We start from the raw sequence: 22,926 nt of genomic DNA, 5'->3' as shown, positions 1-22,926 counted from the left end.
TACAGCACAGAGACAGGCCCTTCAACCCATCCAGTCCATGCCAAACTATACTCTGCCCAGTCCATAATACATAAGAGCAGAATGAATCTGCTCCACCTATTCATCATGGTAGATATATTATCCCTCTCAACCCAGTTTTCCTGGCTTCCTAGTACCTCTTGTACCTAATAAAGTGGCCACTGAGTGTATGGTCGTGGTCTTCTGCTGCTGTAGCCCATCCACTTCAAGGTTCGACGTGTGGTACATTCAGGGATGCTGTTCCTGTTGTAACGCGTGATTATTTGAGTTACTGTCACCTCCCTGTCAGCTTGAACCATTCTCATCTGACCTCTCTCATTAACAAAGCATTTTTGCCCTCAGAACTACTGCTCACTGAATGTTTTTTTTTTGTTTTGCCTGGCATTCTTTGTAAACTCTAGAGATTGTTATGGGTAAAAAAAATCCCAGGAAATCAGTTTCTGAGATACTCAAACCACCAATCATTTCACAGTCTTAAGTCACTTAGATCATAATTCTTCCCCATTTTGATGTTTAGTCTGAACAGCAAGTGAACTTCTTGACCATGTCTGCATGCTTTTATGCTCTGAGTTGCTGCCACATGATTTGCTGATTAGATAGTTGCATTAACAAGTTGGTGTAGAGGTGTAACTGATAAATTGGCCATGACTTGGCCTCCACAGCCATCTGTGGCAAAGAATTCCACAGATTTCCCCACCCTTTGGCTAAAGATATTCCTCCTCATCTTTGTTCTAAAGGAACATCCTTCTCTTCCGAACCTGCACCCTTGTCCTGCATCTGGACCATAGTCCTTCATTACTGCTCCCATCCATGTACTTATCCAAAGTAAATGCTGAAATTGAACCTACATCCACTACTTCCTCTGACAGTTTGTTCCACACTCACAGCACCCTCTGTGTGAAGAAGTCCCCCCCTCCCACCTCAGGTTCGCTTTATATATTCCACCTTTCACCCTTAACCCATGCACTCTAGTTTTAGTCTCCCCCAACCTCACTGGAAAAAGCCTGCTTGCATTTACCCTTTTTATCTCCCTCATAATTTTGTATACCTTTATCAAATATCCCCTCATTCTTCTATGCCACATTCTATTAATCTTCTATGTTCCTAACTTATTCAGCCTTCTTCTGTAACTCATATCTTCAAGTCCCAGCGACATCAGAATCAGGTTTAATATCACTTGGAAAAAGTCGTGAAATTTGTTGTTTTGTGGCAGTAGTACAGTATAATAGATTTTTTTTAAATTAAGTTTGCTGACAACACCACTATCATAGGTCAAGTCAAATGTGGTGCTGAATCAGCATAATAGAGGGAGACTGAAAATCTAACAGTAGTGCCACAACAACACTCAACTTCAGCAAGACCAAGGAGCTGATTATTGACAGGAAATCCATGAACCAGTCCTCATCGGAGGATCAGAAGTGGAGAGTATCAGCGTATTTAAATTCCTTGGTGTTATCATTTCAGAGGATCCCTCCTGGGCCCAGCATGTAAGTGCCATTGCAAAGAAAGCACGGCAGTACCTCTACTTCCTTAGAAGTTTATGAAGATTCAGCATGTCAGCTAAAACTTTGACTAACTTCTATAGATGTGTGGTGAAAAGAATATTGGCTAGTTGCATCATGGCTTGGTATGGAAACACCAATGCCCTCAAAAAGGAAAATCCTACAAAAAGCAGTGGATACAGCCCAATCCATCATGGGTAAAACCCTCCCCACCATTGAGCACATCTGCATGGAGCAGGAAAACATCATCATCATCTGGGACCCCACCACTTAGGTAATGCTCTCTTCTTACTGCTGCCATTAGGAAGAAGGTTCATGAGCCTTAGGACTCACACCACCAGGTTCAGTAATAGTTAATTCCCATCAATCCTCAGGCTCTTGAACCAAAGGGGATAACTTCACTTGCCCAATACTGAAATGTTCCCACAGCCTATGGACTCACTTTCAAGGACTCTTCATCTCATGTTTTCAATATTTATCGGTTATTTATTGATTAGTATTATTTGCTCCTTTGTTTTTGTATTTGCGGAGTTTGTTGTCTTTGCACACTTGTTCTCCACCTTGTTGGTGTGATTCATCATTGATTCTATTATGGCTACTGGATTTATTGAGCATACCTGCAAGAAAATTAATCTGAGGGCTGCATATGGTGACATATATGTACTTTGACAATAAATTTACTTTCATCTTTGAACTATAAATTACAATAAGAAATGTATATTTTAAACTAAAGTAGAACAAAAATAGTGAGGTAGTGTTCATCGGTTGGTTGGTTGTGTGCTCAGAAATCTGATAGTGGAGGAGTAGAAGCTGTTCGTGAAATGTTGAGTGTGTCTTCAGGTTCATGTATCTTATTTCTGATGGTAGTAATAAGAAAAGAGCATGTCCCTGGTGATGGGGGTCCTTAGTGATAATGCCATCTTTTTGAGGCATTGCTCCTTGAATCTGGGGAGACCAGCAGCCTTGAAATTTTTTTTGTTGCATTCTTTGAATCTTACTGATATCTTTCCTGTAAGTAGGTAACCAGAATTGCATACACTGGTGTTCTCTGTTCTAGCAGATCTTGCAATGTGTGTTATCTATCCTTAAACTTTTATTTCTTTAGTCACTTCCCTGATCAAAGGTCTCTCTCAAGATTCAATATTTCCTAGTTGAGTAAGGACATCAGATATAGGAGCAGAATCGGGCTGTTTGGCTCTTGGACTCTGCTGTGCCATTCCATCATGTCTGATTTATTATCCCTCTCAACTGCATTCTCCAGCCTTCTCCCATAACCTTTGACACCCTTACTAATTAAGAACCTATCAGCCTCTGGTTTAAATATACCCAGTGATTTGACCTCCACAGCTGTGTGTGGCAATGAATTCCACAGATCCACAACCCTCTTGCTTAACAAATTCCTCCTCATCTCTATTTTAACTGGATGTCCCTCCATTCTGAGTCTTTGTCCTCTGGTCCTAGACTCCCCCACTATAGTAAACATACTCTCCACATCAGCTCTATCCAGACCTTTCAATATTCAATAGGTTTCAGTGACATATCCCCCCCCCTCATTCTTCTAAACCCCAGGGAGTACAAGCCAAAAGCTTGTTAACTCTTTCATTCCTGGGAACTTCCTCTGTACCCTCTCCAATACCAGCACTTCCTTTCTTAGATAAGGGGCCCAAAACCACTCACAATACTCTCAAGTCCAGTCTGACCAATACCTTACAAAGCCTCAGCCTGCTGGGTTTCCTGTTAACTTATCTCTTCTGATTTCAGCTAATAGAGGAAGTTCATCTGGCAGCCCACAGACCTGTGACGCACTGGGAAAGGCTCTAGCCTCGGTAAGCTTAAACACAAGAGTTTCTGCAGATGCTAGAAATCCAGAATAACACACACACAAAATGCTGGAAGAATTAAACAGTCAACATTTCAGTCCAAGATTGTTCTTGACAGCTTTATGTAATAACTTGTATAACAATCGTATTATTGTAAGGGTTTAATTAACCTTCTTTAATTGACATGAACACAGACTATTGAATGGATTGGCATATTTAATGCAGCTAAAATTAGAATGTTAGATGTATTTACTGTCCACGTATCAGGTGTTAACATGCAGTGTTGATTTGGATGCAGTTAAGTATATGGTGCCTTTGTGTTACTATCAAATAACTTTAGTTTGGGGACTTGCCTGTTTTCCAGATTTATTCACCAGACCATACCAGCAATAACTTCCATTCAAATCCATCAACACCAGTTGGCTCCCCACAGGCAATTGCAGGTATTTATTATTTTTCCCAGTGGTCTTACAAAAATGCTGTATTTCTCCATATCCTGAATCACTGCTTGTGTTTGAACAGTGCAGCTGTTTTTATCCTCGCAGAAGATGGGGCTAGTACACCACCCAGTGTTCAAGATTGAAACTGCATGATTTATTTCAACTTCAGTCGATTCCAGTTTTTAGGCCATCAGTTAATTGGGGCAGCTGCTTATTTGGGACAACTCTTGAAGAACAAAAAATAATCGAGAAGATTGCCAGGATTCCCTTCATTTATTTGGGATTCTATACTGCTTAATTTGGGCAGGACACTGTTGCTGAGCAGTTTCTAACTAGTGTGTCAATCGTGTGCACTTGTGTGGCCATTCAACACTACTCCGTGCTTAGAATGAAAGTTTTAGATAGTGTCTCTTGTTTGTGTTCAAAAAAATGGTGATGTTTTTGTCATTGATCATTGGTGAGAAATAAGTAGTCAGACAATTCAGAACTGATTTGTTCACTGTGTTTTGGGCTTGGAGATGCCAGAAACAGCCGGGAGTGAAAATGAAATGATTTCACTACTTCAGCAAGTTGGGGACCATGATGAATTTAAAGGTATTGAGAATCATCTTGAATGTTATACTGAAAATGAAGATTTGGAGGATGCAGTCACCAGCAACATTGTATGAAGGCAGTCTTATCTGCATGAGGTGTCTATGCTGATTTTGTTCATTGCATACACTGGATGAATTCAACTATTAGGAACTAATACAGTTTTTTATAATTCTGTAGTACTATTGATAGTGTTCTAATTTGTTCTGTATCTAATTTAAATACATAATTTGTAACTAAGTTTGGGATTTTTATACATTTTTGTGTGCTTCCATGAAACTTAAGCCAATTGGGACAGCCGCTCCATTGGGCCAAAGTGTACAGGTCCTGATGTGTTCCAGTTAACTGGAATCTACTGTGTTTATTTGAATAAAATTGGTTATTCTGTCTTTCTACAGGTACAGGTCAGTGGTCTAGAACTGGGGGCCAAGGTGCACTGTCACCGAGTTACGAAGGGACGCTACATAACCTGGTAGGATTTTCACAGTGAACTTATATTTTGCAATACTGGATCTGCATTGTACAAAATTTTAATTGATAATAATTTCAGTGCAACAGTATACATTTTGGAAGAGGTTATATGCTCTTCACTATCCTTTCTTTTAGTATTTAATTTAAAAATGAATAGCGCTCTTAGCAAAAAAATTATATCCCAGCAGTAAGCTGAGACTGTGATCGTGTTTTGTGGTATTTATGTTGTTCTTTTAGTAAAAAGAATTATTTCATATTTTGCTATTCAGTTAAACTTTGCTCCATGTACCTGGACCACCTGAATTTAGCAAAAAGTTAGTATTGGAAGTTTTTAATTCAAATTAAAGAAATAGTGTCGAAGGGGATAATAAATCACCAATGATCAAATAGCAAAAGAGTTGGGCCAGCCGAATGCTGCTGCTATGTCTTAAAAGACCTTGAGACCAAAGACAAGGGAGCAGATTTGGGCCATTCAGTCCATCGAGTCAGCTCCACCATTCCACCATAGTTGATCTATTATCCCTGGCAACCCCATTCTCCTACCATCTCCCTGTAACCTTTGATGTACTTACTAATCAAGAGCCTGTCAACCTCCACTTTAAGTATACCCAATGACTTGGCCTCCACAAGTTCACCTGTGTCTAGGAAATTTCTCCTCATCTCTGTTCTAATCAGAAGTCCTACTCTGAGGCTGTGCCCTCTTTTTGTAGAGCCCCCACCATTTAAAACATCCTTTCCACATCCACTCTATCTAGGCCTTCTAGTATGAGGTAAGTTCCAATGAGATCCCATCTCATTCTTTTAAACTAGAGCAAGTACAGGCTCACAGCCATCGAACACTCCTCGTGAGTTAACCGTTTCATTCCCAGGATCATTCTCATGAAGAGTTAAGATTGATCTTGGAGTAGTTAAAAGGTCGGCACATCATCATGTTTTATATTTTTTAAAATCCTAAAAATCCCACACTTCCAGTGAATAAAATATTTGATTGTTTAATTCCAGGTGGCTGGTCGCAATGGTGCATGTAATTACTGCTGCCCTTTGCTTCTTACTTATAGACATATTTGAATGTTTAACTTCCTTTCCAAGCAGCAGAATAAAATGGAAGATCGGCTAGACAGACTGGACGACGCCATTCACGTGCTGCGCAGTCATGCTGTTGGGTCAGCAACAACCATGCCCAGTAACCACAGTGACTTGCATGTATTAATAGGGCCATCGCACAATGGCCCAGTCGGAGGTTTAAGCACAGGATTCACACCCCCAGTCCTGTTGCCAGCAAACCGGCATTCTATGGTGAGAGTTCCACCTTCTCAGTTATTTAAACTGGCTCATTGCATGATTGTTTATTTCACATTACGGTGCAATCATCTCTTTTTGTGTATATTAGTTACTGAAGTATTGTTTTGAATCTATATCTTGTTATCATCAAGAGCTGGGGTGTTGGAACACTTGCAATGAACCTGTCAAGTCTCCCAAGAATTGGTGTTTCATCCAGGTTTTCTACTTAGTTTGAGGTACAGCGTGGAACAGGTCCTTCTATCTCAACGAGCTGCACTGTCAGCAACCCACTGGTTTAACCCTAGCCTAATCAGACGATAATTTAAAATGACTGATTAACCTACTAACCGATACATTTTGGACTATGGGAGGAAACCAGGGCACCTGGAGGAAGCCCACATGCTGACGGACTGGACATACAAATTCCTTACAGAGGACGCTGGAATTGAATGCCAAACTCCAGTGCCCCAAGATGTAATAGCATTGTGCTAACCTCTACACTACCGTGATGCCCTTCTTGTTATTTGTATGTAAGATCTGGGGTGTTGGGACACTTGGATTATTGTGTCAGCTTTCATCCAAGTTATGTATTGATAAAAATAGGTGAGTAATACCATGATGTTTACAGATACCGCTACAACATTCTGTCCTTGTAGAGCCGATTTATTAACAAAGTGGTTTGTTGGTGAGAATCTGCCTTTGGTTTTTTGCGTTGGTTCATTACACAAAGTTGAATCATGGAAATCATAAACACAAGAGATTATGCTAATGCTGAAAATCCAGAGCAATGCACACAATCTGCTGGAGGATCTCAGCAGGTTAGGCAGAATCTATAGAGAGGAATAAACAGTTGACATCTTGGGACATTTTGCAATCCTGATGTAGTCTCTTGGCCTGAAATATCAACTATTTATTCCTCTCTATAGATGCTGCTTGACCTGCTGAGTTCCTCCAGCATATTGTAAATCAGGAAAATGCCCTATTTAAAGATTAAAGAGAGATTAAATTAGCTTTATTTGTAACATCAAACATTGAAACATACGGAGAACTGAGTTGTTGGTATCATCGACCAACACATTCTGAGGATTATACTGGGGGTGGCCCACAAGTGTCTCCATGCTTCTGGCGCCAACATTGCATGTCCTCAGCTTATTAATTCTGACCCATACAATGCATTGTTGGAATACGGGAGGAAACTAGAGCACTGGGAGGAAGCCCAAATGGTCACGGAGAGAACATATAAACTCCTTTCAGACTGCGGCACAGATTGAGTACCAATCATAATTGCTAGCGCTTTAAAGCATTACTCTAATGGCTACACTACCATGTTTCTCAACCACTTCCCTTCCTGGTTTTATAGGTTTGAAAATCTTTTTCCTTTGTGCTTTCTCTTGCAACTTGGGAACATCCCAAAAAATCTTATAAACTTGAAGTCCTGTTAAGATGCAATCATTGCAATTTTGATGTAAATCTTCAAGAAGTAACCTTGTTTCCAATTTTTCATTATAGGATGGACACGGAAGCTTTAGAGAGGGTGCAGAGGAGATTTACTAGGATGCTGCCTAGATTAGAGAGCTTGTTTTATGAGGATAAGATGAGTGAGCTAGGGCTTTTCTCTTTGGAGTGAAGGAGGACGAGAGGTTACTTGAAAAGGGCGTACAAGATTATGAGAGTCATAGATAGTGAATAACCAGTGACTTTTTCCCAGGGTGGAAATGGCTAATACAAGGAGCCATAATTTTAAGGTTTTTTTTTGGGGGGGGGGGGTTCATTTACACAGAGAGTGGTGGGTGTGTGGAATGCGCTGCCAAGGATGGTGGCAGAGGCAGATATATTAGGGACATTTAAGAAACTCTTAGACACGGATGAAAGAAAAATGGAGGGCTATATGGGAGGGAAGGGTTAGATTAATTTTAGAGTAGGTGAAAGTTCAGCACAATATTGTGGGCTGAAGGGTCTATACTGTACTATGCTGTGATGTACTAAGGGACTTACAGGTTGGACATCGTTCTATGTTCAAAGAGGAGATAGAGGGACAAAATTTTCACATTTGACAGAGTTGAAGGTGGATCCGAGGCCATGGTCAAATGATCCATGGTCTTGCTTGGAGTTTCGTATGACCAAACACTCTTCCTTGTTTTTTCACGTGTAAGCTTGTGGAAAGTGCTGAACACTTGTATCTCACGCTGTTGTTTTTTGATCAGGTTGGAGCTCATGAAGAAGGCTCAGGAATATCTAACAACCCTAGTGTTCTGCCCAGCCGTGTGCTGCCATCACAGACCACTGCACTGTCAGATCTTAACCGGCCTCAAGAAGCTTACAGCGGTCAGTATGCACCTATATGAATGTAATGCATTGTGTGCTTACTACATTTTTTTACTACAGAGGAGAAGTTGTTAGTAAAACAAAGAGTGTGCATCCTAAGGCTCTTGTACCTCCTCCCTGATGTTAATAATAAGACATGTCCTGGATTTGTTGGTTTGCTTGTTTTTTATTGGACGATATAGCATGGAGTAGGCGGGCCACACCGTCCCAGCAAATTCACAACCCCAATTAACCCTAACCTAATCACAAGGCAATTTACAATGACCAAATAACTTACCCGGCATGTCTTTGGACTGTTGGAGGAAACCAGGGTACCAGGAGAAAATCCAAGCAATCCACATAAAGGATGGACAGAGATCCCTTAATGAATGGTGGCAAAATTGAACTCCAAAGCATCCCAAGCTGTAATATCATCAAGCTAACCAGTGTGCTACCATGGCATAGATGGGGAGGGTCCAAGATGGGTGCCGTCTCCTTGAGGCACTGCCTTTATGTCCTCAATGGTGGGAAGGCATTTATAATGTTATTTACAGAATGGGACATGTAGTTAATGATTTCTTGGTCCAGTATATTTCATCCATTCCAAAGTCAGATGTCCGCTTTTTGTTTCAAGTTCAAGTTTAAATATCATCCAATCGTACTCAAAAATACAGCCAAACGAAACAGCATTCCTCTGGGGCAAAAGTGCAAACACAGTACCAACAGTCATTTTGCAGGGGAAGTGTCTGCTGCAAAAACCAGGATCTCCTGGTGGTCACCCATTTCAATTTGACTTCTCATTCCCGTTCTGAAATGTCTGTCCATGGCCTCCTCTACTGCCATGATCAAGCAAAACTCAGGTTGGAGTAGGAACATCTCATATTTTGTCAGAGTAGCCTCCAACCTGATAGCTTGAACATAGATTTCTCCAACTTCCAGTAATTTCTCCCCTCTCACTTCACTCTCTATCCATTCCTTACTCTTAACCCTCCCCTTCTCCTCACCTGCCTATCACCTCCCTCTGGTGTCTCTCCTCCTTACTATTCTTCAATGGTCCATGTCCTGACCTATCAGATTCTTTCTTCTTCAGCCCTTTACCTTTTACATCTAAAGCCTCAGAGGTTCCTACATCCTCTCCCCCACCCACCCGCCCACCTTTTCCCTCACCTGGTTTCGACTACCATTTGCCAGCATGTACTCTCCCCTTCCATCCACCTACTTATTCTGGTTTCTGTCTCCTTTCTTTCCAGTTCTGATGAAGGGTTTTGGTCCAAAACATCAACTGTCTATCCCACTCCATTGATGCTGCCTGAGCAGTTGTATTCCTCCAGCATTTTGTGTGTGTTGCTCAAAAAAAGAGTGATTTGTGGTATGGGGTCTGTAAAAATAGAAACCCTGTAGGTACATAGAATTCCTGTAGACATGCAAGGATAGGTGGGCATCACAGTAGCGTAACAGTTAGCACGATGCTATTACAGCTCAGGGAATCGGAGTTCAATTCCGGGGTCCTCTGTAAGCAAGTTTGTACATTCCAACTATGTATGTGTGAGTTTTCCCTGGGTGCTTCGGTTTCCTTGTACAGTCCAAAAACGTACCGGTTAGTTGGTCATTGTAAATTGTCTCATGATTGGACTAGGGTTAAACAGGTGGATTGCTGGATGGTGCAGATCTAAGAGTCTGTTCCACACTGTGTCTCTAAATAAAATACCTTAGTTGCTATTTTGAGCACTTGGCTCAGAGTTTTGTGGTCAAGATTAATTTACACTGGAAGTAACACGTTTTGTACTCAAATATTCAGTGGTAGATTCAATGAATTCCAAGAAAAAGGTAATAAGAACTTTAGCCCATTGCATCTTTCTGCTTATAAGAAGAGGGAAATTGTCAGCTAAAGGTGTTGCAATGTTCCTTCTAATTTTCTTTTAAAGCTGCACGGACTAACCATTGCTCTGTGCAGAAAATGTTTACACGGCTTGAAAACTAGTTGGCAATTGAATAAAACATTATATAAAAACAAATTCTAGCTGTGTGGCAACAATGGCCATGTGCGTGGCTGCTCTTCAGTTACTGCACAACTATACAACCTTGATTGTAATACCTTGTCTCAAGTCAAAGTCCATTTGAAAGTCTTACTAGCAGCAGCATCATATAAGCAGCATTCACAAGAAAAATATAAACATGTACATGAAAGAACATAATTAGTACAAAAGATTACGAAGTCTGTTTTAATGTAAAGTGGTCATGGTGTTCACTAAACTGTAGTGATTAGGATTTTACCAGTTGGTTCAAGAACTGAATGGTTGAAGGGAGATAGCTGTTCTTGAACTTGATGGAGTGAGACTTCCGGCTTCTGTACCTCCTTGCAAAGATGGCATGGCGCATATGCTGGGGATCTTTGATGATAAATTGGCCTTCCTTAGGCAGCGCTTGAGGTAGTACTTACTCATGTAAATACTACCGATGGTGGGGAGGGACATGTCTGTAATGTGTTGGGCTGAATCCTACAGGGGCCTGGAGACCCACACATTAAACATTTTAGGAACAGCTTATTCCTCTCCACCATTATATGTTATTGTAGTTTTTTGATGTATTACAGTGCACTGTTGCCACAAAACAATGAACTTCATCTCTGAGTCCACTACACTCTGCATCTTCAAACAAGAGAAAATCTGCAGATGCTGGAAATCCAAGCAAAACACACAGAATGCTGGAGGAACTCAGAGGACTGGAGAAAAAAGGCTGAGGAGTAGTTTTAAAAGGTGGGGGAGGGGGAGAGAGAAACACAAAGTGATAGGTGAAACCTGAAGGGGAAGAGATCAAGTGAAGAGCTGGTAAATTGATTAGTGAAAGATATACAGGGTTGGAGAAGGGGGAGTCTGATAGAAGAGGACAGAAGGCCATGGAAGAAAGAAAATAGGAAGGAACACCAGAAGGAGGCAACGGGCGGGTAAGGAAATAAGTTGAGAGGGAAAGGAGGACAGGGAATGATGATGGAGATGTGGGGGGGCATTATCGGAAGTTTGAGAAATTAATATTCATGCCGTCAGGTTGGAGGCTACCCAGATAGAATATGAAGTGTTCCTCCAAAGTGTGGTCTCATCACAACAGTGGAGGAGGTTATGGATAGATGTATCAGAATGGGAATGGGAAGTAGAATTAAAATGGGTAGCCACTTGGAAGATACCACTTCTTCTGGCTAATGGAGCATAGGTGTTTGGCGAAGCAGTCTCCCAATCTATGTTGGGTCTCATCGATATACAGGAGGCCACACAGGGAGCACAAGACATAGTTTATGATCCCAACGGATGTCCTCCCTCCCTACCATTCAGGGCCCCAAACAGCCCTTCCAAGTGAGGTAACACTTGACCTGTGAGTCTGTTGGGATCATATACTGTGTCCAGTGCTCCTGGTGTGGCATCCTGTATATTGGTGAGACTCTACCTTTTAAATCTACTCCTCAGTTTTTTTTTCCTCCAGTCCTGCTTAAGGATCTCAGTCTGAAACTTCGACTGTACTCTTCCATAAGTGCTGCCTGGCCTGCTGAGTTTCTCCAGTATTTAGTGTGTGACACTGCATCTTCTTGAATTCCTGCATGTTCGAATTGCTGCACCAGATAACAATGCACCCAATGAGTATGTCTGTAGAAGTTAGGAAGTGGTCAATGGCATCCTTTCATGGTCTCAAAACACATCCTACACAATCAGTAAAGTTCACCAATGCCCCTACTTTCTGAGGAGGCTGAAGAGAGCTGGATCATGCATATTTACATTTGTGTTGTTCTACAGATGTGCAGCGACGATATTTTAATGAGCTGCATCACTGCTTGGTACAGAAACTGCACTGCAGCAGACAGGAAGACTCTACAACTGGTAGTCAAAACTGCCCAAGCCATCACTGGCACCAACCTACCTACTATCAGGGCACATGTACAGAAAGGTGCCAGAAAAGGCCCTGCAATTTCATGAAGGATCACACCCACCCTGCTCCTGAACTGTTTGTCCTATTCCCATCAGGGAGGAGGCTCCATAGCATCCACACCAGGGCCACTAGACTCAAAAACAGTCTCTCCCTCCAAGCAGTAAGGTTGATTAACACCTTCACACCCTGCCCCCACCACCATCACTACTTTATCATTTCCTGTCAGTCACCTTTTATGTAGACACTCCTGTGGCTAGCGTCACTTTGTGGACAATCTTATGTATTTATATTTTTTGCACTGCATCAGATCCAGAGTAGCAATTATTTCAATCTCCTTTGTGCTTGTATACTGGAAGTGACATTAAACAATCTTGAAACTTGAATTCTGTTACTTAGGAGCTACATTCCCTCTAGACCACCTGTTCTGAGCAGAAAGTTTTTAACCAGAAAACTATGCGGCACTTCAATATTTTTTTTCTAATATGTATACTTTGAATATTTAGAGTTAAAATAGAAAAATCACATACTTTAGATTTTATTTATTAATTGGAGGGTATACAGTACAGTACAACAAAGAAAATCTTACACATTTCGTAAACTTTTTCTACCTGTGTTCAGTTATTGCGCAGCCATGTACCAGCACAGATTAGGGGGAACAGTACTTAGGAGAATAGCTCACTTGCAGTTTAGAACAAGAAATCTGATTAGTTTTTCACCCGCTTGGCAGATGTTTAAGAGAAATGTAGACATAGGTAATGCCTCTCACAGCCTATGAACATTCTAAGAGTCCATCACATGAAGCACATCTGGTCACTGGTTATATCCTAATTCTGTAACCTCCCTGATTCTCATCCTTTTCCAGGAATGCCCGGTGGTCTGCAGAGATCTAATGCCAGTCAGTCTACTGCGGATATAAAGCAAGAAGAAAAGGAGGACGACGAAAACCACAATTCCTCGGGTACAGAAGAGAAGTCAGATGATGAACGGAAAGATTCCAAAGTGTCATCACGGGCATCAAGAACAAGGTATTATTTCCTCTGTCCGAGAAGTGGTCTCCAATTTCTTGATGTGGGCTAACTAAGTGCTGTGCTCTTTTGAATATATCACAACAAAGAATAGAGATTATTATGTAGAAGGTGTAAGTAGGAAGAGTTATTTCCCTGAAAATCTTGGAGTACTTCATCTCCATAGTAAACTAAGTTTGTGGAAAGTTTGGGTAAAGTGAGCAAGGCATTTTGAGATCTGTCTGATTCCTTCATCTATCTTGGCCAGGTGCTCAACTGTCGTTTACGTTTCTTACAACATTTTATTTGCAACAATTTTATGGAACTCAATACCAAAACTGAGACACTTATGGGTGTGCTTGTTCTATCAGTGCAGGTCAGGGGCTTGGGAATAAGTGCATATATGAATGGTTGTCTGTCATATCTGACGATGTCATTTAGATTTGTGCTGTTCTTGATTATGTGAACTGCACAAAGAAACCTGTGCAGAAAAGATTTTTAAGTGGAAAAGCTGTCGCACAGGGATAGTTCCTGTCTCTCGACTTCTGACGTCTGGGTCCAGAGATACAAGTTGTCATCACATCTAGGGTCTTTTTTGGTTGTAGTGGATGACCCTGACTTCTTCTGTGCCTTGTCATGCCCTTCGCTCTTCACAAAGCGTTGTAGAATCACTTTCCTGGCCATTGATCTCATCCGTCCAGTCCACTGGAACTGGACAATGAGCATAATACACTCAGTGGCCACCTTATTAGGTACAGGAGTGAAACCCAATGTGGTCTTCTGCTGCTGTAGTCCATCCACTTGAAGGTTTGATATGTTGTACATTCAGAGATCTTTTCTGCACCCCACAGTTGTAACACATGGTTATTTGAGTTACTGTTGCCTTCCCATGAGCTTGAACCAGTCTACTAACAAGGAGTTTTCAATCACAAAACTGCTGCTCACTGTATGTTTTTTGTTTCTTGCACCATTCTCTGTAAATTCTAGAGACTGTTGTGTGTGAAAATCCCAGGAGATCAGCAGTTTCTGAGATAATCAAACCACCCCATCTAGTACGAACAATCATTCCACAGTCAAAGTCACGTAGATCACATTTCTTCCCCAGTCTGAATTGGTCTGAAGAACAAATGAACCTCTTGACCATGTCAGCATGCTTTTGTGCATGGAGTTGCTGTCACATGATGGGCTGATTAGATATTTGCAATAATGAGCAAGTGTATTTAATAAAGTGGCTACAGAGTATACATTCCACTATCAATAAAGACATTAAAGGAACAGAATGCAAATTCATAAGCTGACATTGTCCTATGAGAAGCAAATACTTTTTTCCTCAATTTTCCCATCCTCTCTGATGACTAACTTGGTAAATAAGCATGTGGCATGCAAATAAGAATGTGTAGGTTTGGACTTGGTGAACCAACCATTTTAAATCCTATTCCCATTCCCGTTCCAACATGTTGGAAATGGATCAGCCATGATGAAATGCCTTAGCATTCTCGATGGGCCAAATGGCCTAATTCTGCTCCTATGTCTAATGTTGGTCCATGGCCTCCTCTTCTCCCATGATGAGGCTACTTGCTGGGTGGAGAAACAACACCTCATATTCCATCTGGCTAGCCTCCAACCTGATGGCATGAACGTAAATTTCTCCTTCTGGTATTTTTTTCTTCCGCCTCCTTCCCTCTTCGTCTATTCCCCACTCTGGCCCCTTATGTTTTCTCTTCACCAGCCTATCGTCTCCTATCAGATTACTTCTCCAGTCCTTTACCTTTCCAATCCACCTAGTGTCACCTATCACCTAGCTTGTCTCCCTTCTTGTCCAGTCCTAATTAAGGGTCTCAGCCTGAACTGTCAACTGTTTGTTAATTTCCATAGATGCTGCCAGATGTCCAGCATTTTGTATGTGTCGTTCTGGTTACTGGTGACTTGTCAGATTGTGTCAGCAAACCTCCTTGACACGTGACTTCTAAAACGCTAACTGATGGAGTTGTAGATTCATGACAGTGTTCCATCTCCCTGTTCAAAGTTCACAGTAAATTTACTATCGAAGTACATATATGTCACCCTACACAACGTCAAGATTCATTTTCCTATGGGCATTTACAAGAAAATAAAGGAATACTATAGAATTCATGAAAAACTGTACATAAGTAAAGACAGGGAAACAACCAATGTGCAAAAGAAGACAAATTGTGCAGATTTAAATAAAGGATAGTGAGAACGTGAGCTGTAGAGTGCTTGAAAGTGAGTCCCTAGGTTATGGAGTCATTTCCAAATTGAGGTGAATGAAGTTATCCACACTGGTTCAGGAGCCTGATGGTTGTCGGGTAATAACTGTTCCTGAACCTGGTGGTTTGGGACCTGAGGTTCCTTCCTGATGGCAGAAGCAAAAAGAGAGCATAGCCTGGATGGTGGGGGTCCTTAATGATGGATGTTGCTTTCTTGTGATAGTGTTCCGTGTAAATCCTGTAAGTGCCTTGTGTATAATAGCATTTTTGACAGGCTAAGTGGCTGTGCCCACTAGCACTTTTATGTTATTGTCATGGGATGATAGAAGAAGTAGCGTCTGACAGTCTCATTGAATGTTCATTTTATTTTTATTCATACCAAATATGCTGCACACAGGTGAAATCATTAATGTTTCTAAGTGGAAATTATTTTCATGATTACATAATAAATGTGACAAAATGTCTTGCAGATACACCCAAACTGTTCACAATTTGAAAATGTATCTGAGCTTGCAGACAGGTCAAGTGCAGACTTAACATGTTAATCAAGAGGGCAGTGAAGTTTTAATAATATGATTCATGATGTGTGAAACTGATTTTTGTTTGCTAAAGATGTGCAAGTAAGTAAGTGGCAATTTTACATTGTTTCAAATGTTTTATTTACTAAGTTTTTTTAAGAGCTTTTATCAAACTGCAGCCTTCAGAAACAACATTCAGTGGCCACTTTATTAGACACAGGAGTGGAACCTGGTGTCGCCTTCCTATTAGCTTGAACCAGTCTGGCCATTCTCCTCTGACCCCTCTCATTAGCATGAGAGTTTTGCCCACAGAACAGCCACTGACTGGATGTTTTTTTTGTTCATCACACCATAATCTGTAAACTCATCATCTGTAGACTGTAGTGCATGAAAATACCAGGGGATCTGCAATTCTGGGATACTCAAACCATCCCATCTGACAGCAATAATCAGTCCATGATCAAAGTCACTTAGATCATGTTTCTTCCCCATTCTGATCTTCGTCTGAACAACAACTGTCTGCATTAACAAGCAGGTATACAGGTGTACCTAATAATGTGGCCACTGAATGTAAGTGTGAACATTAAATCTTCGTAATATTACTAAATTGTTAGCAGATTTATTGTTTGTTTCATATATTTGAAAAGCATGTAGTTGCCTCAATGATCTTCGCTTTTTATTTTGTACTTGAGGGATGTCTTTATTATATTTTGGTCAGTAGTCAAGATGATGACGAGCAACTTCTCCCAGAGCAAAAAGCAGAAAGAGAGCGGGAGAGGAGAGTAGCTAATAATGCCCGTGAGCGCCTGCGTGTGCGTGACATCAATGAGGCCTTCAAAGAACTTGGACGCATGTGTCAACTCCACCTTAACAATGACAAGCCACAGACAAAACTACTTATTCTCCACCAGGCTGTGTCAGTCATTCTCAACTTGGAGCAACAAGTCAGAGGTCAGTTAGCCATAGTGATAACAACTGGCATGGGGGCTTTCTGTACTGTCGAAATACAGCATGCCTAAAGGCTTGTCCTCCCTATGCACCATTATAACGTCACGCCCTGTTTCTCAAAACTTGCACTTCAGAATCAGGGTTAAATCCTGGCATATATTGTGAAATTTTTTGTTTTGTGGCAGCAGTACATTGCAATATGAAGAAAACTATAAATTAAAATATAAAGATATATAGGTAGAGATAAAGATGGATAGGTATAGATAGGGGTGGGTGTGTGTGTTTGTGATGTGTATACTGTATATATATCAAAAAAATAGTGAAGTTGTGTACGTAGGCCCATTCAGAAATCAGATGGTGAAGGGGATGGAACGTTTGCAGAAACTTAAATACAAAATGCTCTGTTTCCTGTTGTGCTTTTCTTGATCACTTTCATGGTGGTAATAACTTGGATTTCATTTCTTGTGTATAGTTAGTGAAGCAATACACGCAGGTATATCTGGTCCAAAAATATCACTGAGCATACTTTCTTCAGTAATACACGTGAAATGCTGGAGGAACTCAGCAGGTCAGTTAGCATCTGTGGAGGGTGGTAAATAGTCAGCGTTTCAGACTGACACCCTTCATCGGGACTGGATGGAAGGAAGGCAGAATAAGAAAGTGGGGTGCTGGCAGGTGAAAGGTGAAACCTGGTGAGCAGGAAGGTGGGTTGGTAGGGGAGAGAAGATGAAGTGATAGGTGGAAAAGTTAAAGGGCTGAAGAAGAAGGAATCTTAAGGAAAGAAGAGTTGGACCATCAGTGAAAGGGAAGAAGGGGAAGCAGAGAGAAATATACTTTTGGCATACTTATTTACAGGTGGGGATGTGAAATTGGATGACTAAGTTACTTGTTTATATACAGGTCAGGCATATTGAGGAATTTAGGTGTAAAGGTTATGCATTTGGAGATTAACTCAGCCAGGCCAGCAGTAAAATCACTCCATTTGGCCCCCACATCCTTGGAAAATAAAGGTGAAATTTTAAACCGTTGTCCTGTTCCACAGGCCCCAGTGTTATGATTCAATGTGTCTGCAGTAGAACATTAGTCCCAAAAGGTGTATTCTGCTCCAAGAAGGGACAGGCAGGTGTAGATGAAGGAAACAGCATTAGGCAACAAGGACATCATTGTCTCCTCTCACACTGCCTAAATTCATGCCCAGGTGTGGGCTGTTCATTGTTAACATTTGTCAGAAGATTATAACTTGTGAACAAACAGTATTCCAGTTTTCCCACAAATCTGTCTCTTTTCAAAATGCGACTGCATTTACCTTCTAAACTCGTACATTTATGCTTCAAGTTTAAACATTATTCAACCATATATGAATACAGCCAAATAAAACAGCAAAGTGCAAAACACAGTACCAGCAGTCACACATGGTACAGGCACATATAACACATATACAGTGCTGTACAAAAGTCTTAGGCACGTATATATAGCTACAGTGTCTAAGACTTTTACACGGTACTGAATATTATGTCTTTCCGAATACTAGGTAACAAAACTAAGTACTTTTACTTCTGTTTCCCAACCGCCTTCCTATTTTAACCTATATACCTATGTACAAAAGTCTTAGGCACCCTAGTTATATATATGTACCTAAGGCTCGCACAGTATATCGTAAGATAGCAGTAAACACACAGTAACACAAAAAGTAATTATATAATATATAATTATATGGATGGTAATGGGATGTTGTTGGCAAGAGTAACTCCGATTATCACAAACTAGTTTTAAGGAGATGAAAATGTTGGTTACTCCCAGTGCTAAACATGTTCCATCTTTCAAAATCCCTTTAACTGTCGAGTAATACAAGGAAAGAAATGACTGATCGCCAATTTATTCATTCATTTTTCCGGGTTGCATTCTGCTTCACTCTTTAAAGGTTCCCCATAGGTTAGCCTGGTGTCCTTGGTCCTCCTCATCTTTGCTTCAGTATTGTGTCTTTCTGTCATGCTTCTTTAGATGTGTCCTGGGTTTTTCTCTCATACATCCATCTTGCTTGTCCCTCTGTGCATGGAAATCTTGGCATGCCTCACGCAGTTTAACAGTTCCTTTGCGATTCATTGTATTTGGGACGATTCACATCCGGCCAGCTTGTGCTCTCGGTCATAATCTCCATAACAAATGTGTTCTTCTCTCCTATTAATTCACACAAAATGCTGGAGGAACTCTGCAGGTCAGGCAGATAGATGCTGCCTGACCTGCAGAGTTCTCCAGCATTTTGTGTGTGTGTTTCTCTGGACTTCCAGCATCTGCAGAATCTCTTGTGTTTAAGATTTGCCACTCTTCTGTTCCATGGTTATACACTGGCTGTATTCTGACCTCGTACTTGGTGCTTGGCAGTGTTCAAGGCTGGAAATTGATATGAAACTATTGAATAATTCAATCTGACGAGTCTGGCAACTCTTTAATATTATTGTTCCAAGTTCTGATTTACTTGGCTCTCCGAAATATCGATTCCAACAGCTGACAAATAAAATGGAGCTTTGGCTTCAACAGACCCTGTGTAAACCTACAAAAAATAAATTTCAAGCTACCCTGAACATTAAAGGTGAGAGAGAATTCCTAGTTGGCCTCACTTTGCGCACCATGGCAAGCCCACACAAAAAAAAATTACTTCTGTGTATCAGCAGGGCAGTTACAGGTAACCAATGAGGCTAAAGTGAAAAAGAAAATGTGAGCAGAGACAAACTGAGAAGTAGTGAAGCTTCAGAAACAACTAAGTGTTAAAACACAAATAAACTTGATGGACTACCTTTCCCCTATAAATGCTGATACAGACTTTAAGGAAAATTCTTGTTCACTTTATAAATTTAGGTTATAGTATTCTAAGATTTTGAGGCTTTGAGACATACCAGGTTCCTTTGGGCTGTTTTTTAACAACTAAAAACCCATTTGGAAAAGCCATTAATTCAAAGTAAATCTATTCTCTAAATACATATATGTCACAGTGTACAGACCTGAGATTCATTTTCTTTCAGGCATTCACAGTAAATACAAAGAAACACAGTAGAATCAATGAAAAACTGCACTCTAGACAAACAACCAATGTATAAAAGACAACAAACTGTGCAAATACGAGAAGGATGAAATAATAATAAGTAAGCAATAAATATTGAGGACATGATATGGAGAGACCTTGAAAGTGAATCTATAAGTTGCTCAAACCATTCAGAAATAAGACGAGTGAACTTATTCCCTCTGGTTCAAGAGCTTGATAGTGAAGAGTAATAACTGTTCCTGAACGTGGTGCTGTGGGCCCTGAGGCTCCTGTACCTCCTTCCTGATGACAGCAGTGGAATAAAAAAGCATGGCTTGGATGGTGGGGGTCCTTGATGACAACCAAAAAAAAATCCAAATCTGATTGTTGGGCACATAAAGATTTGCCAATAATTGAGTACTCAAACATATCTGTGTTGTTAGTGGCACCATGGTAGCACAATGGTTAGCACGATGCTAATACAGCTCAGGGCATCAGAATTCAGACTTCATTTCTGGTGCCATCTCTAAGGAGTTTGTGCATTCTCCCCATGAGCGCTTGGGTTTCCTTAGGTGGTCTGGTTTCCACCCACAGTCCAAAGACATACCGGTAAGTAAGTTAATTGGTCATTTTAAATTGTCCTGTGATTAGGCTAGGGTTAAATAGGTGAGTTGCTGGGTGGCTCAGCTTATTGGACCAGAAGGGCCTGCTCTGTGCTGTATCTAATTAAAAATATAAAATAAACTAAATTGTGTATTTGACCCATAACTTTGACATGAACAGCCAAGAAAGATGAAGGAAAATAGCCCGAGCTTTGACTGCATAGCCTACAACCATCACATGTAGAAATGTCAAACCACGCCATACTGGACATTTTGTTTGAATCCAATTTAGCCTGGTGAAATATTAAAATTACATTTCCTATGACATAATATTGCACTAATGAAAATTATTTTTTTCTCTCGCCAAGAATTTAAGTCAAACATAATTCACATTTTAGGGTTAGATAAATTATGAATAGAGAATAATGTCAGGGTATTTTTCCTTTAAATCAGGGGTTCCCAACCTTTTTTTATGCCATGGAGCCTTACCATTAATTGAGGTGTTCATGGACACCAGGTTGGGAACAGTTGTTTTAAAGAAAATTTAAAATGAATACATGTGTAGCATTTTGTTTAAAAGAAGTCTTGATTTACAAATTTTGCATTCAGGATTGACTTGTGATAAGGCAGAACTATCCCTGAAACTATTTTAAAATTTATCCTATACAGCTTTTTACAATTGATAACGCCACACGATTACATGCGTGCAACCTGAGTACATAATGCCAACTCCTTTATCAGGGCAATGTAATCTCCTGTGCCTGTCTCTTTTAGCAGTTTGCTCTGGATGTGAAGCTTTTACAAGCCAGTACGTCTTTTTTTCTGTGTGGCTTTCTTTGTTTTATTTATCTATCACATGTTTGTGGTAGTCTGGCTCACTCAACCGAAGTTAACAAATTTGAAAATGCAAACTGATTTCTTAAAGCAAATTTTGTGCCTGATATTTTAATTTTTTAGCTTTGTGAAGATACACTATATATTTAGTTTTGATAGAATCTTTATGCACTGCCAAAGGAAAATGGCTTTTTTTTAAGTTGCCACCTCTAACTAACACCTATTGGCACTGTGAACCCTGCAGTACTGACGAAGGCTTTACAGGCGAAGAAAAAGAGCTGAAGGACCGGGAAAGGCGGATGGCAAATAATGTCAGGGAGCGAATTCGCATCAGAAACCTTAATGAGGCTTTCAAAGAGTTGGGCCGCATGTGTCAGATGCATTTAAAAACTGATAAAGCTCAAACCAAACTCATCATCCTGCAGCAGGCCGTCCAAGTTATTCTCAGCCTTGAACAACAAGTACGAGGTAGTGTACAGTAACTAACATTGTACCGGGGGCAACACTGCCTGCTCCTGCTGGGTTAAACTACTTTTCTGATTTCCACATTTGGAACAAGGAAACCAGGCAGCCTAAAATTTTGACAGTAAATTGTTGATTAAACAGATTTCAAATTCATGTTTATCATCTGACTGTACATGTATACAACCAAACAAAGCAATGTTCCTCTGGAGCACGGTGAACCCACAAAACATAGATTACACACAATATATAAAGCAAAATGTTACCATAAATAGGTTAATAAAATATAAATCAAAATACATGTTGTAAACCGTACAGTAAACGGCTCACTGTCCTATTAACAAGACCTCAGTGGTGGCAAGGTATTCATTAGTCTCACAGTCTGAGGGAAGAGGCTGTTACCCAGTCTGGCAGTCCTTAGTCATAAGGTTCCTGTACCTCCTTCCTGATAGTAGTGGGTCAAAGAGATTGTGGGATGAGTGATAGGGATCCTTTACAATGCTTCAGGTCCCTCGCCTACAACACTCCAAGTAAATGTCACAAATAGGGGTGAGCGAGATCCTGGTGATCCTCTCTGTTTGGATTTGAGAATTTAAGCTTTGTTCGGAGTTTATTAAAAAAATTACGGGTTTATTTTTAATTTCATCAACGCTGGTAAGTTGGGATATGAAGAAGTTTGTGGAAGTGCAAGGTACATTACTGAGACTTTACAAGGCACTGGTCAGACTGCACTTGGAGTATTGTGAGCAGTTTTGCACCCTTTATCTTTTTTAAAAAAAAAAGTGTGCTGGCATTGCAGAGGGTCCAAAGGAGGCTCACAAGAATTATTCTGGGAATTAAAGGGTTAACAGATGAGGAACATTGATGGCTCTAGGCCCATACTCACTAGAGTTTAGTAGAATGAGGGGATTCTCATTAAAACCTATCATATATTGAAAGGCCCAGATAGAATGGGTATGGAGAGTGTGT

At 40.6% G+C, this 22,926-nt stretch overlaps 1 protein-coding gene across 13 annotated transcripts in view; it reads left to right on the top strand.

Annotated features, from left to right (window-relative positions):
* Positions 1-22,926, top strand: part of LOC132405974 (transcription factor 12-like) — a 174,376-nt gene that overhangs the window by 135,528 nt on the left and 15,922 nt on the right. For 5 of the 13 annotated variants that reach the window (XR_009516020.1, XM_059991052.1, XM_059991050.1 and 2 more), the window contains exons 12-18: positions 3,282-3,346; positions 3,705-3,783; positions 4,770-4,843; positions 5,932-6,138; positions 8,328-8,448; positions 13,205-13,367; positions 16,811-17,043. Coding sequence is in view for 12 of the 13 variants with exons in the window: in XM_059991052.1 (XP_059847035.1) it covers positions 3,282-3,346; positions 3,705-3,783; positions 4,770-4,843; positions 5,932-6,138; positions 8,328-8,448; positions 13,205-13,367; positions 16,811-17,043 (942 nt within the window). In the remaining variant the exon portion in view is untranslated. Of the gene's footprint in view, positions 1-3,281; positions 3,347-3,704; positions 3,784-4,769; positions 4,844-5,931; positions 6,139-8,327; positions 8,449-13,204; positions 13,368-16,810; positions 17,044-21,739; positions 21,964-22,926 lie in introns of those variants that run through there. The other 8 variants (XM_059991057.1, XM_059991047.1, XM_059991055.1 and 5 more) reach the window with 6 other exon arrangements.

The sequence above is a fragment of the Hypanus sabinus genome, chromosome 16, assembly GCF_030144855.1.
Source record: "Hypanus sabinus isolate sHypSab1 chromosome 16, sHypSab1.hap1, whole genome shotgun sequence".
In the NCBI taxonomy this organism is placed as follows: Eukaryota; Metazoa; Chordata; class Chondrichthyes; order Myliobatiformes; family Dasyatidae; genus Hypanus; species Hypanus sabinus.
This window is presented reverse-complemented; position numbering and strand designations above follow the sequence as displayed.